This window comes from Typopeltis vanoorti, chromosome 1, assembly GCF_054136105.1.
Source record: "Typopeltis vanoorti isolate ZY-2024b chromosome 1, IOZ_Tvanoo_1.0, whole genome shotgun sequence".
NCBI classification, from domain to species: domain Eukaryota; kingdom Metazoa; phylum Arthropoda; class Arachnida; order Uropygi; family Thelyphonidae; genus Typopeltis; species Typopeltis vanoorti.
Window position 1 is genome coordinate 98,583,528 of NC_143549.1, and position 23,421 is coordinate 98,606,948.

The 23,421-nt window shown below is 35.3% G+C and overlaps 1 protein-coding gene across 4 annotated transcripts in view; it reads right to left on the reverse strand.

Moving 5' to 3' along the window:
- Nucleotides 1–23,421, reverse strand: part of LOC150110248 (uncharacterized) — a 416,889-nt gene that overhangs the window by 117,481 nt on the left and 275,987 nt on the right. For all 4 annotated transcript variants that reach the window (XM_090398551.1, XM_090398541.1, XM_090398530.1 and 1 more), the window contains exon 6: nucleotides 17,367–17,552. In XM_090398551.1, the coding sequence (XP_090254677.1) occupies nucleotides 17,367–17,552 (186 nt within the window). The remainder of the gene's footprint in view (nucleotides 1–17,366; nucleotides 17,553–23,421) is intronic.

The following is a 23,421-nucleotide window of genomic DNA, read 5'->3' on the forward strand; positions in this document are numbered from 1 at the left end:
AATGATAAAGAAAATAGTTTGGAGGGAGATATTCAGTTATTTGCTGATGATGCAAAGCTAGGAATGGCAATAGTTAATCAAGGCAGAGTTGAGAAGAGAGCTTGCAAAATGAGTTAAACTGGCTAGTATGAGCAAAACATGATGGGTATGAATTTAATGTGGAAACCTGTAAAGTTATGCATTTTGGGATATAAAGATTACAAGTTATGTACCACACTAGGGAACTGTACTCTAGGAATGAAGCCAGGAATTTGGAGATAGTAGTAGATAGAGAATTGAAGTTCTGGGGACATATTGCTAAAATAGCCAGAAGGGCTGTTCGTGATTGAATCCTTGAAACAAGGATTCAAGCTGCTGCACCAGATGCAAAGTCAACACACTGCTGCATACACAGGGAGGCTTTGGCTACACATATGATGTCTACAGACCTAAGAAAAGTTCTTGATAAAAATCATAAATTATATTAAAGGCCGTCCTCTAAACGCCAGACTTTTCTCTCAACTTTGCAAAGAAATGGGAAGCAACTATACACAACTTCTTTTCTATACCGATGTTCATTGGCTTTCTCGTGGAAAAGGCCTTATGCGTTTATTTGAACTTCGGAATGAACCACAAGTTTTTCTTGATGAAAAGTTTGAATTGAAAAAGCATTTACATAATTGGAAATGGCTCAGTCAACGAGCATACCTGGCAGATATATTTACTGTATTAAATAGTCTTAATTTATCTTTACAAGGCAAGGAAATTTCTATATTTCACGTCCAAGATAAAGGGAATGGCACGTTAGCAAAGATGAAGTTATGACAAAAGAGGGTTGGTAATGGAGAATTTGACGCGTTTGCATCTCTTCATGAATTGCTCGCAAGTTCAAATGAACAAATTGATGATGTGAAAATGACTATCATGCAACATTTACAAAGCTTACAAATGAATCTAGAAAAGTATTTCCCTGAATTGGACATTAATATTGAGTGGATAAGATACCCTTTCGATATCAACAAATCTATGCCAAAGGGTCTATTGTCAATAGAAGACCAACTTTTAGAACTAGCTTCTGATGGTTTCCTAAAAAATAAATACAACGAGAATACATTATCATCAATTTTGGCTACAAATACAGAACGAATTTCCTGAATTAACAGATAAAGCTCTAAGATTCATTTTTCTATTTCCAAGTTCATATCTGAACGAAGTTGGATTTTCGGCCCTTGATATTAAGACAAAGAAGAGGAATCGCATTATAGATGTCAAACCGCATCTCAGATGAAATTAACAACTAGAGAGCCAAATTTTGCTGAAATTTTATCTCACCATAAGCAATTTCACTCCTCTCATTAATATCATTAATGATAAATTATTTCAAGTAAGTAAAAATTTATATTATCTTTATAAAGTTTGTTCTATTATCATATATGTTTTGTTTACATGTACATCTAAATTCAAATAAAATAGACATTCATAATGAAATATATTTTATTTATTTATTATTATTATTATTATTTTGATAAGGGGGGGTACTTGGCAATAATGAAAATTTAAGAAGGGGTATGCGGATGCCTGAAGTTTGAGAAACATTGATCTAAGTTACTTAAAATCTTTTATAGAATTGATGAAAGCGGAAATGTTTTGGCACCTGGCTAGAGAGAGCAGAACAAGAGTTCATTCCTAGAGATGGCTAAGTGTGTGGTTAGCAAGAGCATGAGGACAAGATTTTTCACTAGGAGAGTGTTGAAAGAATGGAATGAATTGTTTTTGAGTCAGTTATAAGTGCCTGTCTGTTAATGGCTTCAAGGAGAGAGTATGATAGATATTGTGTTGATAGTTTGGTCTCCTACAGTGAGTCTTAGGACTCCATAGAGGTGCCTGTGCAATAATAATAATAATAATATACAGGGTGTCCCATAATTCTTAGTGCAGTTTTGATCTTTAACTGCTTCAAAAGTATCACAATTACAGAGTTGCAATAAATATCATTTGAAAGTATAACTATTAGAATTTTTGATGAATATTATTATGATATTATTATTATTATTATTAAATGTAATGAATATTATTATTCATTACATTTTTCTTCTTTTTTTTTTTAGACTGGTGTGATTGAAGATGGCAAATGTTAAAGAAAAAATCAATTGTGTCCTGTGGCTTGTGGAACTCAAGTCGATAACAGCAATAAGTTTTGATTATAATGGGCAGAAAATTCTCTGCCCATTATAACAAAGAGGCTCCCCACAGAAATTTAATTAATAACTGGATAAAAAAATTCAAAGAAACTGGATCAATTCATGACAAACCCAGATCAGGGATGCATTCATCAAGGGAAGCGAATGTGGTTGAAATCAAAAGGGCATTTGATAAGAGTCCCAAGAAATTAGTAACATGTGCTGCTGCTAAATGTATCAAAGGCCAAGTTAAATGTATCAAAAACCACAGTGCACAGATTTCTAACCAGACAACTCCATAAACATACTTACAAAATTACAACTGTTCAAATGTTACAAGAAGAGGATTATCATGGTTGAATTTCTCTCAACTGATGAAGATACAAATTGAAAATGACACAGATGTTACTGACATGTTGGCTTTTTCAGATAAAGCAACATTCCACATAAGTGGGAAAGTTAACTGTCACAGTTACCGCATTTGGGGTACAGAGAAGCATCAGGAAACGTGGCAACACGAAAGTGACTCCCAAAAGTTAATGTGTGGTGTGTGGTTAGGAGGTGTTGCATTATCAGACCATTCTTTTTTGATGAGCCCACTGTCAGGGGTGAATCTTATTTAGCAATGCTTCAGAATTTTTTTTATTCCCGAATTAAAGAGATTAAATCTTATGAATAAAACCATTTACCAACAGGATGGGGACACCCTGTCACTATGCGGCACAGGCATGAAAGTTTCTGGATGACACTTTCGCAGACAGATGGATCTGTAGAGGAGGTGCTCTTGCATGGCCACCTCAGTCACTTGACCTAACTCTGTTAGACTTTTTCTTATGGGGTCACATCAAAACAGTTGTGTATGCTTCAAAACCTGCTTCTCTCAATGACCTTAAGACTAAAATTACAAACACAATCAATGCAGTCAATGCTCAGCAAGTATTAAATGTTTTCTGGAACTTCGAAAATTGCCTAGTTACATGCATCGCACAAGATACATACTCTTTAAGCTATCATATACTATAAATCTGTAACTTTTATAATGTTGATCTATTCAAGTTTAAAACTGCATTAAGAATTATGGGACACCCTGTATATTGTAAAAATGAGATCCTTCATTCAGTACTTGATACAAAATCCCACACAACACTATCTATATTCAAATATTCCAACAAGTGTACCAAAGCAGTCCAAGATAAAAATTCGACATATCTCAAATGGATTAAGTCAAAAAACTTAGCTGTACACTCAGCTACATACTATAGCTCATATACAAACAACAGATCTGAAAAACCAAATGCAAAATACTGCTTCCTGATTAAATGGTATTCAATCCTTCTGATTACTTGGCTAAGGCTACTGGCACAACTCATTCATGCCCTTCCATGCTCTCTCTCTCTCTCTCTCACACACACACACACTGATGGTGCCATGATAACATCATTCAAAAATAAGACTAACCTCTTGGCCTCAGTCTTCTCCAACTCTTGTATAGAGGACAGACATTTCACTACATGCTGCCTTAATCTTTTGCTAGAAAGACAACATCAGGAATCTTAAGTCTGGATATCAATAAGTCTCCTGTCCAGTTAGTATTCCTACAACCATGCTCAAAATGTGTTTTCCAAAATCAGCCAATCCTATATTGCCTATTCAAGCTTTCATACTCATCTGGTATTGATACAAGAGCATGATAGCAAGCCTAAATCTAATCCAACCCTGAGAAAGAAAATAATAGAAGTTATTCATGAAAGTAAACGAACTACTGTCACACTGTCCTCTTGGAAGCAATGGAGAATTCATCAACAGCCAAACTTCTTCATTACCTGGAGGTCTGAGAATTAATTAGTAATCACCAATATAGATTCTTACATTCTCACTCCACAGCAGATATCATAGCCAACTTAACCGATCTTTGAGCTTAGGAGAAACTTGTGATTACTCTTGACATTTTCAGAGCACTGAAGATCAGAGTCATAGTAGATGGTCTCCTCTCTTCTGAGTTCTCTATTAAAAGAGACAGCTTCTTCACTTTGAATCACTTTATCGATGAAAGGGTAATCCAGGGACCTGTGCTTTTGCTTACTTTTTTTTTCCTCCTGTACACTGGTGGCCAATGAATGACCAGTGAGGAAGCTGATAGTTTGTTCAGGAGGCCTCAGTGGCAGACACAATCAAATGCATTAGAAATATCGAGAACGATAACACAAGTTTCTCCAAATATTTTCATGGCATGAGTCCAAAGGTAGGTGAGTTAGCTAGGCGGTCAGCTGTAAAATGGGAATGGCAGAATCCACATTAACGATCACTAATTAACTGATGAGTCTCCAGGTAATGAAGAAGCTGGTTGTTGATAACCTTCTACATTACTTTTGAAAGTACTGAGGTAGGTGCAACAGGATGATAGTTAGATGGCTGACTTTTGTCTTCCTTTTTTGGTACAGGCTGAATGTGGGCTTGCCTCTATGCTGTTGGATAGATACCAGTAGAATATGAAAGTTAGTATACACGATGCAGGATGGGTGTCAATTCTGTAGCACAAGTCTTAAGCACAACTGAAGGAATATCACCTGGACCAGGAGCCTCATCAGTATCACAATTAATAAGGATTTTTCTGATGTCCTTTTGGCAAAAGTTCAGAGGAGGCATGCAATGGGCCATTTGTGAAAATATGGGAGATGATTTGCCTTGATTGTCCCAGTAGGAGATGAAAAGAAAAAAACTGATGCCAAGAGGTCTGCCTTTTCCTTGGGTGAGGTTACCATAGTGCCATCAGGATGCACAAGAGGTAACAACATGGAAGGGCAGAATTTATGTCCAACAGCCTTAGCAAGAACCAGAAGGCTTGACTGGTTGAACAGGAGGTGACTTTATTGCATTTCATTCTTAGGAAGTCTGTTTTGGAATCAATAATTTTTTAACTTTTTTACATGTTTCCAGCTGTTGTGTAAGCTGAATGAGAAGCTGGAGTTTTTTACTTTAGGCACTGCACATCTGTATTTTTATCATGGATGGTAGAGGCACTTTTTTTGAGAACCAGGGTTTGGATACAGGTTGGGGGGATTTGAAGTGGAATCGAGAATGAAGGCTCTCATTCCAGAGGGGATTATTTATGTTACTAGTTCGGTTCAGGTGTCTGGATCATGAGGGCAAAAGCAGTAATCTGACCATGGAAAAGCAACATAAAACTTCTGGAAGTGATTCCTGTTGGCACAATTACAGTGCCATAGGGTACGAGGCTGAGATTGGCTAAGCAGAGAGAAAAGGACTCTAACAGATAAGCTTAGGTGTGTTGAAGGTTATTCATTACTTATTTTTAATGTTATTAACAATGCCACACAAAATCTTTTATAAAAAAAAGATGTTTTATTAACTTGCTTATATTTTGCTGAATTTCAAATCAGCACCTGATTTTCAATTTCAAATCTTCTTCATAGTCATGGCTGACTCAGAAAAGAATCTTTTGGATCTGTTACGACTTCTGAATAGCACATTAGTTTTCTTCCATCTAATCTTGTGTAAAGGTTTCCAAAGAATGGTCTGCCAGTTGTGATTTGCCATAATAATGGTAGTGACATAATAATGCACATACATGCAACAGTGAGTAAGTGAAACAATACAACTGCAATAGGCAAACAATCTAAAGTCCTAATTTGGTGCCCTCTAATGTTGGAAAAAAAAAAAAAATTGCAGCTATATTCCTTGTGATTGTGACATGACAACTATGGGCAGACAGGAAGATCTGTTAACTTTTGCCTGGAAGAACATCAAAAATACATTCGCTATCATTATTACGGCAAATCACAACTGGCAGACCATTCTTTGGATACACCTTTACACAGGATTAGATGGAAGAAAACTAATGTGCTATTCAGAAGTTGGAACAGATCCAAAAGATTATTTTTTGAGTCAGCCATGGCTATGAAGAATTCTCCTAACATGACAAATATGGCTGCATTAATTTGCCAAAAATTTGGGAGACTGTTATTTAAAGAGCAACTCCCACATAGCTGCATTTTTTGTTTTTTTTAACAACATTAGAGTGCCAAATTAGGACTTTAGATCTTTTGTCCATTACAACTGTATCGTTTCACTTAATCACTGTCATGTATATATGCTTATTGTGCTCTGATGTGCTGATTTGAAATTCAGTGAAATATAAAGCATATTAATAAAACATCTTTTTTATAAAATAGTTTGTTTGGTGTTGTTAATACTGTTAAAAATGTCATGCAGAAAAGGAGACTTGAACAAGATTCTGGTCAGAGTTGCCAAGGGGAGACACATCCACAGTATATTTGTAGGGATGGTTAAGAAAAGGTCAAGAACGTTAGTAGAATGATCAGAGTTGTCAAGTATTCTGGTTGGTAGATTGACTATTTGTGTTAGGTCATGACTGATTGCAAATTATTATTATTATTGTACAGAAACCTCCATGGATTCTAAAGACTCATATCACAGGAGACCCAAACTATCACACAATCTATCATACCTCTCCTTGAACCCATTAACAGACAAAGCACTAACAACTCACTCCACTCATTCACAACTCTCCAAAGAAAACATCTAGTCCTCACACCCCTACTAACCACACCTTTATTCAACTTCCAAGGATGATCCCTTGTTCTAGCTCCTCTACCCAAGTGCTGAAACATTTCCCCTGCATCAATTCTATAAAACCTATTAAGCAACTTAAATGTTTTTGTCATATCCCCTTTTCTTCTTCTTCTTCTATTAATTAATTTTTGCAATCCACACACCCTCAATCTATCCTCATAGGAAACATTCCACAGAGACCACACATTTTGGTTGCTTGCCTCTGAATCTTCTCCACTGCTTCCTCATCCCCAAGAAACCCAGACCAGACTTGAGCACACAGTAATCCAGATGTCAGCAAAAGGCCTTATTAAGAGGAATAACAACTTCCTGATCTCTACTTGTTAATGTGTTCTTCAACAGCCAAGTAATCTCATGGACTACCCTAACAATATGTCCTCTAAACTTTAACTCTCTATCTCCCACCACCCCAAAATCTCTCTAGCTTCATCTATTTCCTAGAGTACAGTGCCATCAAAGTGATACATAGCTTGTAATCAATTTATCCCAAATGCATAACTTTACATTAGTCAACATTAAATTGACACCCATTATCTTTGCCCATACTGACAGCCTTTTTAAACCATCCTACAAGCTCTCCACATCACATTGATTACCTATTACTCTACCTAATTTCGCATCATCAGCAAACAACTGAATATTTCCTTTCAGGTTATTTTGCTATATCATTTATGTACAAATTATATAGCAATGGTCCCAGTACTGAACCTTGTGGCACACCACTGGTCATCTGTTGTTGCCTTTATTCTTCCCCTCCATATACCACTTTTTTGATATTTGTCCAGCAGTCACTCTCTTATCTGCTTAATTGGTGACATATCCATCACCATTTCTTCTAATTCGCATAATAGAGTTCCACGTAATATTCTGTTAAAAGCCATTGCAAAATCATCATGTAGCCATTTCTTATCCAACTCAGCTGTTACTTGATTATAAAAGTGGTTAATTATTAAAGCATGACTGACCCTTCACAAATCCATGTTGCCCCTCATGCAGAATGATATTTTTTATCAACCCATTCTCGATTTCTCTTTTTCACCAATTTTTCCAGTACTTTTACTATGCCTGAGATACTGATTGGTTTATAATTTGTAACTGCAGTCTTAAAACTTCCCATATGCAAGGGAATTATTTTGTCCAAGCTGATATCCCATCTAATCCCACAGCTGAATTTATATTGAGATTCTGCAATATCCTAAGAACCTCCAATTAATCCACCTCTGTTCCCACATTAGTGTCTCACATATGTTAAAGCAGTAATCTCACTAGGATTATATACTCTTGCAAAGTGGTCACTCAGTAACTCAACTACTTTATCTGCTTCTGTCACCTTGTGATCATTACTCATTAAGGTTAATTGTGAAAAATCCCAATCATTACTCATTAAGGTTAATCTTCCAGTCATTCTTCCTTTTACTTGCCACATAACAAAAGAACTCTTTCCTTTGGCCTACTCAGCTAGATTCTTCTCATAATTTGATTTTGCCTTCCTTGGGATGCTGGAAAGGCAAAATGAGTTATATTGTTCACGAGTTTGCTGGTCACCTTACTTTTTATGTATGGCACAGATTTAAGTTTCTTCCTAAGCTTGTCATAATTACCTACCTTGTAGTTCCACATGTACTCCTTCTTGATCTTTGGAACTTCCTCGCTTATAGCAACAACCCACTGTATATTTTGTCTTACTGACCTTAATCTCGCACCAGACTGCTTCAAATGAACAGTCATCCTCCTGCCTACCTCCTATTATTTTTGGCTGCAGTTCATCTGCTATCATCAGCAGTATCCTCTTTCCCCCATCCTATCTTGTCTATCTTCCCTGAAAATACTAAATCCTTCAGATTTAGTATTTTCAGGTAGTATCCCTGTAACTACATCATCTGTTGTTAGCCAAGTCTCACTAATGCCTATAATTTTGGGAGGTTGCACTAACCCATGCCAAAAAACTCCTTCTTGTTCCCTCATACTTCTAGCTTTAGTATATAGAAATTGCAGCATCCCTTTAGGCACCCACCCACCTTTACTTCCTGAATTGACTACCCATTTCGATATTTTTGCTTGAGAGACTAGATTCCACACTTGATCATTCTTATACTAAGTCGCTTCATGTGCCTTCACACAAACTCACTTGCTTCCACTCTAATTGCTTAAGTTTTTCTGAATTTGTGCTTCAGCAAGCTCAGCGAACAAAGCTCTCTAGGCACCTAACATCAAAACCATTTAGATGCAGTCCATCAGCATTGTACAAATCCTTCTTTCCAAGAAACACAGACCACAAAAATCCTATATCATTCCTTTTGTACAAGCTACGTATAGACTCATTAGCTACCAATGCCCTACTTCTCAGTTTGCCTCTTCTAAAAACTCCTCTACATCCTCCACCATAGAAATGTTAATACTAACCACATGAGTTTCTCCAAACCTCACCATTTCTTGTGTCCAAAAGTAAAAAGTTGGCAAGGGGCTACAGGTAGCAAAGAAGGATAGCAGTTGATGACTATCTTCATTGGTTCAAAGAGGATGAGAGATGAGGGCAATGGAACAAATAGTTTGATGGGTGACTTTTATCTCTACTTAGCAAAGCTTCCATGTTGTTGTTGGGCAGACAAATATGACAGCTTGTATAGGATTGCTAATTCTAGAGTGCAAATTTTGAGCACAATCAGAAGGATACTATCTCAACCAGGAGACCAAGTGGTATTCAATTAAGGATGTGGCTGTGTCTTTTTGAAAGATCAGAAGAGCCATGGGGCGAGCTGCATTAAGAGGGAAGAAGGACTGATTTTCCATGATCTATATACGTTTTGATCTATACAAGAGTTGGGGGGAAAAGCCAGATCCAAAGTGTTCATCTTTGATTGATGATATTGAGCAAACTTCAAGAAGCCTGGAAATCAGACAGAAGGAGCATGTTGGGGATGTCAATCACAACAGGACAGTCTCCTCAGGCTTAGCACATCACTTTGCAACTTCCAACCATGCAATTGACTGGGAAAATAGCTCTATGCCGTATTTGGATGATGATTACAGTTACAGAATTTTCAAGGAAGCAACAGTGGTATTAAGAACTGGTAACAACCTCAACAGAAATCAGGGTGCCATACTGAAAGATATATGGAAAAACTTAATCAACTCACTCAGTTTAACAGAACTACAATACGCGAAAAATCATATAACACGTGTGCATACAACACGTATCCATGATACTGACTGAAGCTTCTCAACACATGCACACATAGTTTCAAACTTAACTGCCTAACAGTTAGCAATGCTTCTGTATTCTCTCATATTTTTTTGTGTACCGTTCAATCTTGACAAAGTTAGACAGTTGCTAGCAAAACTAGTAGGCAGGATTATATTAATAAAGTACCGATGATCTCATAACCACAAAAAGTCTAATTTTTAAGTATTTTATGACCAAATATGTATAATTTATTATTATTATTAATAGTAATATTATTACTATTATTATTATGTTTTAAACAGTTGCTTCAGACTGTAGTGTAGAATGAGTGCAAACCTGGGATTTTGACTTGAACAACTTGAGATATGCTAACTTTTTTTTTTTTCTTGGACTTCACTGGCACATTTGTTGGAGAATCAAGACTTAAACTGGCCAGCCAAGTGGTTAGCATATCCACTCTCCAGCTAAAAGACTGTGGGTTTGAAAGTCGTGGGCGTGGATGTTTGTGGATTATCGATTGTCTGTAAAAAAATAGTGGTGATGGTGGGCAGTAGATGGCATTGGTGTAGATGATGTGGTTCGCTGTAGTTCATGGATTGAGTGGTGGAGACAGAGAGTTGTAGAGTAGATGCCCTCCCTCGATGAGTCTTTGGACTCCCTGGAGGTGTCAGGCAATAATAATAATAATAATAATAATAATAAACAGACATTTGAATTAGAAAATATAAAACATTAAACAAACCAAGGAAATGAGGTGCAAAAATCAAGGAGTTCATCTTTTGTATTACTGTAGTGCCAAAGGACATGAGGCCTAGAGTGGCTGAGTGAAGGTCAAATTATAAAAGAATAGAAGGACAAGGATATTCCAGCCACCAAATGGACAGCTTAGGTTAGATTATTACTAACAGAAAATACTTCATCTCCTTTAGCTTGATCTGTGAAGTTATTTGGATAGCAGTAAAGATGGCAAGTGAAAGCAACGAAGTGTGGCAAAGAAATGTTCCTAGAGCAGATAAAAAAGGAGGTTCTAGGCTTAACTGCTGGCAATATCAGCTCTGACATTCTCTGCACACACACACACACACACACACACACACACATTTCCCACCTTACAAAAAGAATCATGCAGATTATAGTTTTGAGATGTTCTGTAAGAAATAAGAGCAGGTTTTCATTATTTCACATATAAGAGTTGGGCAAGGTTATTTACATTTAAGGGCATAAATGTTGGTGAAATAGATGAAAGGGTATTTTAAATTGCATGAGAATTTGTTATTTGAGGCTTTTGGGGAGGGTGTACTGATATTTTTGTGTGGATGTGTGTGTGTGTTTCCTTATTATATTGTGATGTTTTTATTATTATTATTATTATTTTTTTTTTTTTTTTAGTGTTGATGCAAACTAAGTGGTGGCAATCCTGGGATTTTTTCTTCTTCTTCTAATCTGTAGTATCATTGTTATTTTTGATGGTGTTTCCATAGTTACTGATGTCAAACATTTGCAAAGTGGTGAAAAATTCAGAGTAAATAAATCATGACTTAGTCTTCTGTCCATGTATAGCTGCAACAGGAAAGTGGTCAAACTGCCTAACTACAATGGTCAAAGGTTAGGCATCTGTGAATTCCTTTCAGATACTGAAAACTGGATTTTAGACCGTTTGACATAATGGCCATGCTGTTGGTTACTTTTTCTAAAATATTCCTGATATTGGAATTAATCAAGTCTGATAAGTTTTCTTTTCAGCAGCTGATTTCAGCTTTAATAAACTCTAAATCTGCTCCTTTAACCAGGTTTTGTTCATTACTGATAAAAGCAGTAAACTTCTACTTGATTTTGATAGAGTCTGGTAAGACTGTATCAAATCTTAGCACTAAAAAAAAAAAAAAAAATGCAAGACAGTTCATCTATCTTCATTAACTGTCTTGCTTAAAAAAGATAAGTCTGATAAGTTTTCTTTTCAGCAGCTGATTTCAGCTTTAATAAACTCTAAATCTGCTCCTTTAACCAGGTTTTGTTCATTACTGATAAAAGCAGTAAACTTCTACTTGATTTTGATAGAGTCTGGTAAGACTGTATCAAATCTTAGCACTAAAAAAAAAAAAAAAGCAAGACACTTAAGCTTCTCATAACACGTGGTGGTGTGATACACATCTATACCATGCAGGATCTGAATTCTTTAGAGAAGATTTAGATGATGTTCAAGGTTCATGCTAAAAAGTAATTTGTAGCCTTTTGTCTGGCTGTGCTTTATATGGCATTAATATTAAAAACACCAAAAGACAAAGCTAGATGTTTTTAAGAACCACATATAGTACACAATCTATTTTTAATAGAAAAACAAAATTTATTAACTCCAATATATTATTTTTTCCTTATAACAATGAAGAAATATACTGAAGTTAATAAATTCTATTTTTCTATACATCTCAGTCATTATTAAAAGCAGAATATATAAAGACAAGGCTAACTCCCTGGTACCATTCTTCTCCCCAACTGCAGCATGGATGATCAAAGCAAATCAACAATATATACATATGATATCAACACAACAGATTGTCAACAGTAAATCTCCGGATAATACACTCCATTCCTCCTATTAATTTGAAGAATCTGATACCGAATAGTAGATTTGGTATTGGATTCTTGGTAAGTCATACCCATTTTTAATTTTTTAAATTATGGTGATCTTATAATTCTGAAATGATAAAAGGGCAAGCAATAATGATACTGTTTTTATTTTAATTTAATTATAGAAACACTGTCACTAAAGATTCAAATATATCGCTGGATGAAGGTGAGCAGCCAACAGCATAAAATAACGTTCATAATTAAAATTTAAATGCATTCATTTTATAAATAATGTGAGTAATTATAAATTGTAATGAATACTGAGGATTTAGTTATAAATGTGAATTTAATTTTTTCCTGAAAATCTTTAGTTTCTAAAAATCCCCGCATATACATCTCACACCATGATTTTTTTAACTTTAATTTTGCGGAAAAAAGTGCAAGTTATATTCGAGTAAATATGGTAGTTCACTTCTCCACATCTTTAGTAATACCTAGTTCAGCAGGCAAGACTAAAGCACTCTTCTTGTTCTGATACATATCACCAGTCTTTCCTGACAACATCACATCTGCATTTTTCTCAACCCTCCAAAAAATTTAGTCTGCCCAACCGAATTCTGCTCTCACCTTTGGAGTCATACGCCAAATGCCTCCCTAACAACTCTTGATGTTGTTTTTTTTTTAAAACTGATGATCTCTTTCTTGCAGACTCTTTTCAACTACTGCTTCATAGATGATATGGTTCTGCTGTCTAAGAAGCAGGATGTGGGCAGCTGTTACTCACATTATTGTAGGCTCAGTCCCAAAATTAAAGTTAAAAAAATCATGGTGTGAGATATATATGCGGGGATTTTCGGAAACTAAAGTTTTTCAGGAAAAAATTAAATTCACATTTATAATTAAATCCTCAGTATTCATTATAATTTATAATTGCTCACATTGTTTATAAAATGAATGCATTTAAATTTTAATTATAAACGTTATTTTATGCTGTTGGCTGCTCACCTTCATCCCGCGATATATTTGAATCTTTAGCGACAGTGCTTCTATAATTAAATTAAAACAAAAACAGTTTCATTATTGCTTGCCCTTTTATCATTTCAGAATCATGATGGATGCCAGCTCAGTAGGGCAGTGGTGCCATGGAAATATCTGCAGAAAAGACAGCAGAAACATATCTGTAATCTGGAACAGACTTCCTTATGAAGTGTTCCCTAGGGACTAAAACCTGCAGCAGTTCAAAGAGAACATTAACAGATTCCTTCTCTCTCTCTCTCTCTCTATTCCGCCAGCACAACACTAATGTGTTCTGGCTGTTCAAAAATCTCTCATGTGCATGAAGCGATACATAGAAAAAATAAAGAATAATAACTAGAACACATTACAATGCTTTGTGCAATACAACAGTGAGAATCATAAACAAACACATGCCAAATGCAGAGTTTAGGTGCATCTGGCCACCTACAGCCAACACTTGGTTTGTTTTGACCTCTATTACTACCCAAAAGTCAAAGAAACATTTTGAGATGGCATTACATCATGCAAAATGATTAAGTCAAACAGCAGAGATGTCCATTAACAAAATGCTCAGTTACAACATGACTACCTCCTAAAACTACAGCACCTCCACAGCATAGTTACAGGGCACAGACCCTTTGGATGGAAAATCTAGGCTTGAATTTGTATAAGATATGAGGAAAAAGACAGTAAGTTTTTCTACTTGGATTATGACAATTCTTTCTTTTAAGGTTACATGGTGGCCAGCATTCATAGTGAAAAATTCATGGAGACACAACACACGTTAGAATAATTACTTTACTTAACATTAAGTAAAGTAATTATTCTTCCTTTTCTAGACACTCGTCACACATCTTCCCTCCATTGTCTCTCCTTCATTGTCTACCGCAAACTTACACAAAAATTCATACCATTACTCAATACAAAAAAAACTAGGAATCATCAGCACCCTCAAACACATAGTCCTAACAATTTGCTCCAATGAACAAGCTCTGAACCAAGAATTTGAAATCATTAGCCAAACATTTGTAAAAAATGGCTACAATAAAAAAAACAGTTCACAAGATCCTCCATAAAAATGACATTAAAAGCAAAAAAGATTACAAGAATGCCATAGCCACACCCTACATTAGGGGAATTTCAGAAAAAAATAGATAGAACACTACTTAAATACAACATTAAGACAACCTTCAAACCCCTGGCAAAATTAAGAAATTTACTTAGCTTCTCCAAAGATCCTCTTCTATACCTTGCCCATCCAGGGGTGTACAAAATTCAATGTAACCTACCTTACATAGGGGAAACAGGATGCACCATCCCAATCAGAAAAGATGAACACAAACGCCACATTAAATACCTCCACTATGGTAAAACAGGCATATATCAGGCCACACACTCCAAACATACCATTGACTGGAAAGGCACCAAGTCCCTACACAACACCAAAACCTGGTTTGAAAGAAAATTCAAAGAAGCTTGTGAAATGCTAAAACATCCTCCAAATCTGAACAAAAATGATGGATTAATTATCCCAAGAATGTGGAGGACCACCCATCTTCAACGATATAGCCACCAGAACAACCCCAGACAGAAGAAAATCTCAATACAAAAGGACTTTAGAAATGTTTACTGAAGTCCTTTTTTTTTTTTTTTTCACCAGAGGTCGGGCTAGGTTAAATAATTAACAAACATTTAGATTCATTTTACTTTTGTATAGTGCAGCAGCATGTATATTGTACATATGTATGTTTCCTGATGATGACCTCAATACAGAGGTTGAAACGTCAATTGTTACTTGCTAAATGTAAAGTAATTATTCTAACACGTGTGTTGTGTCTCCATAAATTCTTCACTATGAATTTTCTACTTGGAAATGCGGTTATTAACAAAACAGACAAACTTGCCTGAGAAAATACATGATTGATAGACATAATTTGCTCATCTACCTTTGTTTCTTGTATAATTTAAACCATGGAGTAATGATACAAATATATTTCTTTTAATGCATATCTAATCCAGTTAGCAATAAATAAATAAATAAATAAAATAATAATCAATAAATAAATTAAGAGGCACAATGCTATGCAGCAAGCTTGTAAATTAATTTAAATGAGATGCCTAAAACATCTGATTTAAATTTGAGTTTCAATTTTGAGCTAAGATAATTAACAAGGATGTACAATTTAATTGTCTTCATGTAAGAAAACATGATTCAGAGACAGATATATAAGAACCTATGAGGTAAATTAAGAATTAAATAACCATAAAATTGTTTTGTTAATCAACTTGGTTAAAAACTGTTTCAAAAATCATTGATATGAATGTGCATGCACACACACACACAACAGTATAAGAAAAGTATCTTAACACAGCAAAAATGCAACTATAGTTTTAATTACCTTTCTTTTAGTGTTACATGGTGATTAGCATTCATTTCAGAAATTATGGACTTTACAACCATGTTATAAATAACTGAGTTACCTGTAACTCAGCTTGTCTTGTATATTTGTATATGCTCCAGATAATGATCTTAATATGAAGATCAAAACGTCGGGAAATTAAAAGAGTTATTTATAACATGGTTGTAAAGTCTGAATAATATATGCACGTAAACACAAGAAAGATATTTAATTAACCAAATATTTCAGTCTGGAAATAGCAGACCATCTTCAGTGGCACTACAAGAACAGTTTTAAAAAAAATACAAGGTGGAATACTAACAATAGATCATTTAAAAATAGAACAAGCAGCGTGATGTTATATCACTAAGTATTAAAGGGAATATTTTAAAGCAGAGACATGATTGAAATAAAGATATTAATTAATAATATTAAATAACATAAAATTAATATGAATTAATGAGTTATCCTGATTAGACTTTCCCAGATTTTTGATATAGATATACAGTCATTCCGATTCACGTTAGGACGATGAGTAAGGCCTCTACACTTTCTTTGAATAAAAGTTCAAATTTATAATGGGATCCATGTAAGTTTTTGACCAAAGGATGTTGTGGTTAGTTTCAATCCCGTGCTGAGTCAATCCAGATTTTTCAGGTTTGTTGTGATGAATGGAGGATTGATGTTCTTGGATTCTTCTTTCAAGAGAACGTCCAGTTTGTCCAAAATGTGATCTCTCCTATTTTAGACAAACTGGACGTTCCCATGAAAAAAGAATCCAAGAACATCAATCCTCCATTCATCACAACAAACCTGAAAAATCTGGATTGGCTCAGCACAGGATTTAAACTAACCACAACATCCTTTGGTCAAAAACTCGCCTCTTACATAGATCCCGTTATAAATTTGAATGTTTATTCAAAGAAAGTGTAGAGGCCTTACTCCATCGTCCTAACCTGAATTGGAATGACTGTATATCTATATCAAAAATCTGGGAAAGTCTAATCAGGATAACTCATTAATTCATATTAATTTTATCTTATTTAATATTATTAATTAATATCTTTATTTCAATCATGTCTCTGCTTAAAAATATTCCCTTTAATACTTAGTGATATAACATCACGTGGCTTGTTCTATTTTTAAATGATCTATTGTTAGTATTCCACCTTGTATTTTTTTTAAAACTGTTCTTGTAGTGCCACTGAAGATGGGCTGCTGTTTCCAGACCGAAATATTTGGTTAATTAAATATCTTTCTTGTGTTTACGTGCATATATTATTCAGTCTTTATGTCACAAGTATCCTTAAAACACCATAATTTCTAAAATGAATAGTTTTAATTACAATTATAATTAAATATAGTTACAAAAAATTTACACCCACCTACCCACCCACCCACATATACACCAACACACAATTTTACCTATAGGCAGGATGAGGTAAATGGTGGGGAGGTAAAAATGCAGGATGATAAGGATAACCAGCTACGGAAGCAGTGGTCTGATGATCATATGTTGAAATATGAGAAAGGGAATGACGAATATCATCTACTCCTCTATACGGCTGAAAACCTCTTGAAGATGACAAGGAATCCTCTGTTGCTGGTGGTCTATTAGTAATGAAAACAAACAAACATTATTGGTAACTTTTTTTTTTTTTTTGATAGATGCAAATGCTAAGAATTTTAAATAAAAGAAACTAAAACATACATCATTATTTCAATGCACCAAAATCTAGGGATTTACATAAACTTCTAGTTTCCCATTAGAATATCATAAATTATAACTCGGACTACAATACAAGTGCTATATTAAAACTGATAGAGAATGGGATTGAAATAATGCCTAATATTTGAGAAGCACTGACAATTGTGATATCATAATGAGAAACTCTTTTTGCCAGCAAAAGCAAGGTAGTATAAAAAGTAAATACATTAGACATCAAGTATTTAAATCTTTTACTAAAACAAAAAGTTTGAATGTGACATATCTTGATAGCTAGTTACCTGTATATAGAAGTTGACTTCACATCAATTGCCTCAGTGCCCAATAACTCATAGCACACTTCATTTCAGACATGTACATTATTAGGCTTTATGGGTAGGGTCACTACCTAGACTGTAAGGTCTAGATAGTGACCTACATACCACAAGACACTAACTACATATATACCACAAGACAAACTGCACAATATGTTCAAATCAATCATTAATAACTTTCCATTTCATTTCAACCTTCATTTGATTTCTGAATATTTCTCATTACAGCAGCCTGTTGAATCTGAAATATTCTATTCTGATTTTCTCCTTCAACTGCTTCAAAATACTGGGACACCATTATTCATATTGTCAGAAACTCTCTGATAGGCCAACAGAAAGCGCAGTGCTACACATCAAGCACACCTTCACTTTATTTTATAACTTTAAGTAAATCTCAGCAGTTTATCATATGTCACAGATCCTAGGATTCACTTATCCAATAAAACCTGACTAGAACATAGTATTATGATTTTAAAAAGTTTAAATGACTCATCACAGCTTTCATAAGAAATAAATAGGACTGTAATCAATTTTCCAAGTTTCCTATATAATAGGTAAATATTACCTTTGAATTGCTATTAATTATTATAATTACATTATAACAGAATTTAATTGGATCAAAGATAGATAACTAAGAGGATGTGTTCACATGGAAGCCTTTAAATGAATGAGGAATATCAATCTGATCTAATGAACAACCTCACCTTCTTTGGTCATCATCAAATTCATGATATATATACCCTCAAGGGGTGTACAGAATATGACACTACTACATGAAAAATTTACACCATTACTAACTTCCTATCTACAATTTTACTCCAAATCAGTCTGTAACCTGTCTAGAGTCCAATATTATCAGGTCTTATATTTCTGTCTTCTAAGGCACTTTTTACTGTATCAATCCACCTATATCTTGGTCTTCCTTTGGATCTTATTCCTGCCAACCTGGCAGAGAACACTTGTTTTGCTAATCTTTCCTCGACCATTCTGTTTAAGTGACCATACCACCTGAGATTAGCTCTGCTAACACATTCCTGGACGCTGACAATGTCAATTTGTTTCCTAATATCCTCATTTTTAACATGATATTGCCACTGATGCCATCTGTTCATGCCCCTAATCTTTCTCAGGACTCTCATATCTATGGTCTCTAGTCTTTGGTCAAGTGTTTTACTTCTAACCCAGCTCTCAGATCCATAAGTTAAAATTGGTTTGAACACTGTCTTGTATACAGTTAATTTAGTGTTTTAGCTAATTTCTCTCTTATTCCATATAAATTTATTCAGTTGATTTCCTACCATACCAGTTTTGTTGATTCTGTTGTCTATTTCCATATTTAATTTACCATCTTCGCTAAAAATTGTACCTAAGTAGCTGAAATGTTTTACTTGTTTTCATTCACAATGCAGTTGATATTTTCAATGTTTCTGCCTATTTTCATTGTCTTTGTCTTTTTAATGCTGACCTTCATACCATATCTATTACAACAGTTATTCAACTTAGTCAGGGAATCTTGCAGACTTGTAGCAGATTTATTTAGAAGTATAACATCATCCTCATAAAGCGAAGAGCTGAGATTAACATCTCCAATTTTGCTAACAGATTTAATACCACTTTCCTTCATAATGTGATCCATATAGATAATAAATAACAGAGGGGATAATGCACATTCTTGTCTGACACCAGATTTAACATTAAACCATCTTCCTGTACTTCTTTCAATTCTAACTGCTGACTTACAACTCAAATAAAGACTAAGTATTGCTTGATATAACGTCCCATTAACACCATATAACTGTAGCGTTTTGAACAGATTCTCCCTTCGCATCTTTTCACATGCCTTTTCCAGATCTATAAAACTTAAATACAGATCTTTGTTATATTCCCATGATTTTTCAACTATCTGTCATAAAGTTAAAATCTGATCCTGGCAGTCTCTATTTGGCCTGAATCCAGCTTGTTCTTCACAAAGCTTCTCTTCCAGAATCCTTCTCAATCGTTTCTCAAGTATACTTGCATATATTTTACTAGGAACACTCAGTAATGAAATACCTCTGTAATTCTCACATTCAGTTTTATTTCCCTTTTTATATATGGGTACTATGAGAGCTCTACTCCAATCATCTGGAATTCGTTCCTCTGTCCAAGCCTTCTGAACTATGCAGTGCAGCCACTGTAAGACGTTTATACCTCCATATTTGAGCATTCCTGGTTGAAAATCATCTACACCAGCTGCCTTTTTCACATTTCAGGCTTTTGATGGCTTTTTCTACTTTAACTATGGATATGTATTCCTGACTGCATGCCTGGTCAGTGTTTTTTATCACTGTGCTGTCATCATTGCGTTTCATTTAGCAATTTTTCGAAGTAAGTACTTCAAGGATATCTTTTTCTCCTGTTTTCATGTCACATTTATCATCTCTAATTCCTTTTACAGCACTCTTTCCTTCATTTCTGAGCTTCTTCAACAACCTCCAGAATATCTTACCACCTTCTTGATATTTATTTTCTATGTTCTTGCCCAAGTCCTCGCATGACTTTTGTTTAGCCAGTTTTACACAGTGTTGAGCTTTCTTACATTTGTTTCTGTATTCTCTAAGAGCACAAGCTGACTTATTTGCCACGAGCTTTTGATATGCTTTCTTCTTTTCCTTCACTGCCTCTTTAACTTCCTGTGTCCACCATGGAGTTCTGATTTTTTCTATCCTTGCAGACAACCTCACCAGATGCTTCTCTGGCTGAATCAGTCAGTGTTTTCTTCTGGGCTTGCCACTGAATCTCCAAGGTTTGGTTCCCATTCTCAAACTCTTTCATTTTTTTCTTGAATAATATTTGTGTATTTTAGTCTACAGTTCACATCTGAGAACTGCTCAACTTTTATTCACTTTAAAACTTTCTTACATGTTCTTCTTTTCAATATGAAATTCAATTTTATCCTGCTCAAGACTAAATGGCGATCACTTCCAATTTCAAATCCTCTGTACACTCTGGTGTCCTGCACCAGTGGGACAAATCACTATCAACAATAACATAGTCATGAGACATTTCTTATTTCTTGCCTCTTCTCTCCATGGGAATTTGTGCACATTTTTATGTTGGAACATGGTGTTAGTAATAACCAGTCCATGTTGAGCAGAAATCCAACAGGTATTTGCCATTATTATTAGCTTTGCTCTTTTCTCCAAATTTTCCCAAAATATTTTTGTATCTCTGACAATCATTTCCTACTCTGCTATTTAGATCCCCAACAAGGACCAACTTTTCCTTTTTCATTGTGTCAGTTGATTTCTCTAAAGCCTAAAAAAATTCCTCCACTTCTACCTTAGTAGAATCTTCTGTGGGACCATAGGAACAAATAAGTCTCATTGTCGAGTTCCCCTTCTCTTGGTATATCCTGTTAATAAGTATTTACCTGGATACTGAATATATGAGGATATTTAGGATTTTGTGAACAAAAACGTATTCTATAGTGGCTTAAGCCAAAATAAAAGGAAATACAGGGTGTTCGGGATAAATTTGACAGTTTCGTAAGGAAAAAGAAAATCTTCTTTGTATCTATTAAATTTAATGAATTGACAAAAAAACATTACAGGCAGAGTTAATTACAATACTATCAACAAGATTTACTCAAAATAACCACCATTAGCATCGATCACAGCTTCAATTCTGCTTCGGAACCTCGAACAAGCTGATGCTACAGTCTCCCTGGGAAGGGCCGCAAAAACTGTTTTAATTTTATCCATTAACTGGGCTTTTGTATTACTGGAAGTGCGATTGGTGTCTTTTTCAACTGCGCCCCATACAAAATAATCCATGGGGTTAAGGTCTGGGGAGTTTGGAGGCCAAACATTTGGACTGGTGAAGTCGTAGAAATTTTCAGACAACCATTTTTGACTTTTCCCAGAGGTGTGGCAAAGGGGCCGAATCCTGCTGCCATACATACGGCCTACCATTGGCTACCCTTGTTATCCAGGGCTTGACTACAGTTAGCAACTCCACGAACAAAGCCCGAATTCCAATGCCAGGGTTCTTCAACACCTGTTCCTGCAGATTTGCGAGGAATTCTGCTGTACGAACGCAATCAGATCGTCTGCTAGGGATCTTTCTTCTTGCTACATCCTCGTAGTCACCATTGCAAGTCTCTAGTTCATGCCTGATTGTTTTTACTGTATTCAGGGAGCATTGGGCAGCAGTCGTAATATCCTTATTTTGATGGCGGGCACGAATCATCATGATACAAGTTATTCTCTTCCATGATTCAGGTGGGTTCCAGCTATCCATCCTTTCTGACATCTTGTATATGAATGAAGAAGGGTCCAAACTTTTAAATGAAGAGAAGTGTGTGTTAATACATGTAACTTACGGAAAAATATAATTAATTATAAATATGTCAAATTTATCCCGAACACCCTGTAGCATAATGGAATTTCATGCTAGATGGAATCTTACCTGGTTAAACAAGACCCTGCCATTTTTTTATTCTAAAAAATATTCATTCTGGCCATTCATTCCACTTATTCACTACTCATCACACAAAAAAGCTAGTTCGCAAACCCCTACTAACCATACACTTACACAACTTCCATGGATGACCCCTAGTTCTCTATTTGTCATATAATGAAATATTTCCTTTGCATCAATTTTATAAAACTCCTTTAATATCTTAAAAGTTTCTGTCATGTCCATCTTCTCTGCCTATCAACTCTGTAACCCACACACCATCAATCTCTTCACATAGGGAGCATTCCACAGACCTGTCACCAGCTTAGTTACTCATCTGTGACTCTTTTCTAACACCTCCAGGTGACAAATCTGTGCACAGTAGTTCAAGATACACCCAAATCATAGCCTAATAAAGAGAGATAACTTCCCTATCCTTACTTGTTAGCATGTTTTTTCAGCATCAAAGCAATTCCTTTCAGCTATTTTACGAACTTTTGCAATATGCCTTTGAACTTCAACTCTATCCACCATTATTCCCAAGTCCTTAGCCTCATCAATTTCCTGCAATCCAGTACCATCAATATGATACACCATATGCATCCTTTTCAACCCGAAGTGCATAATCTTACATTTTGCAACATTAAATTGACAATCAGAATCTTTTGCCCACTCTCTCTCTCTGGGATCTCCTCATGTCTTAGGATTCGTGACCTTCCTGATGATGCTTTGCCATTTCTTTCTCTCCTGTGCTTCTCTTATTGCTTGTTCTAGTTTAAGTCCAGTGATTCTTGATATTTGGTCAATCCACCTGTTGGGGGGGGGGGGGGGGGGGGATGTCCTCTTTTTCTTTTCCCATACAGTTTACCCTGAATGATTACTTTTTCCAGGCAGTTGCCTTCCCTTCTACATATGTGTCCAAAGTATTGCAGTATTCTCTTTTCAATTATGTTTATCAGTCTTATGTGGATATTCAGTTCTTCTAGGATACTTTTGTTTT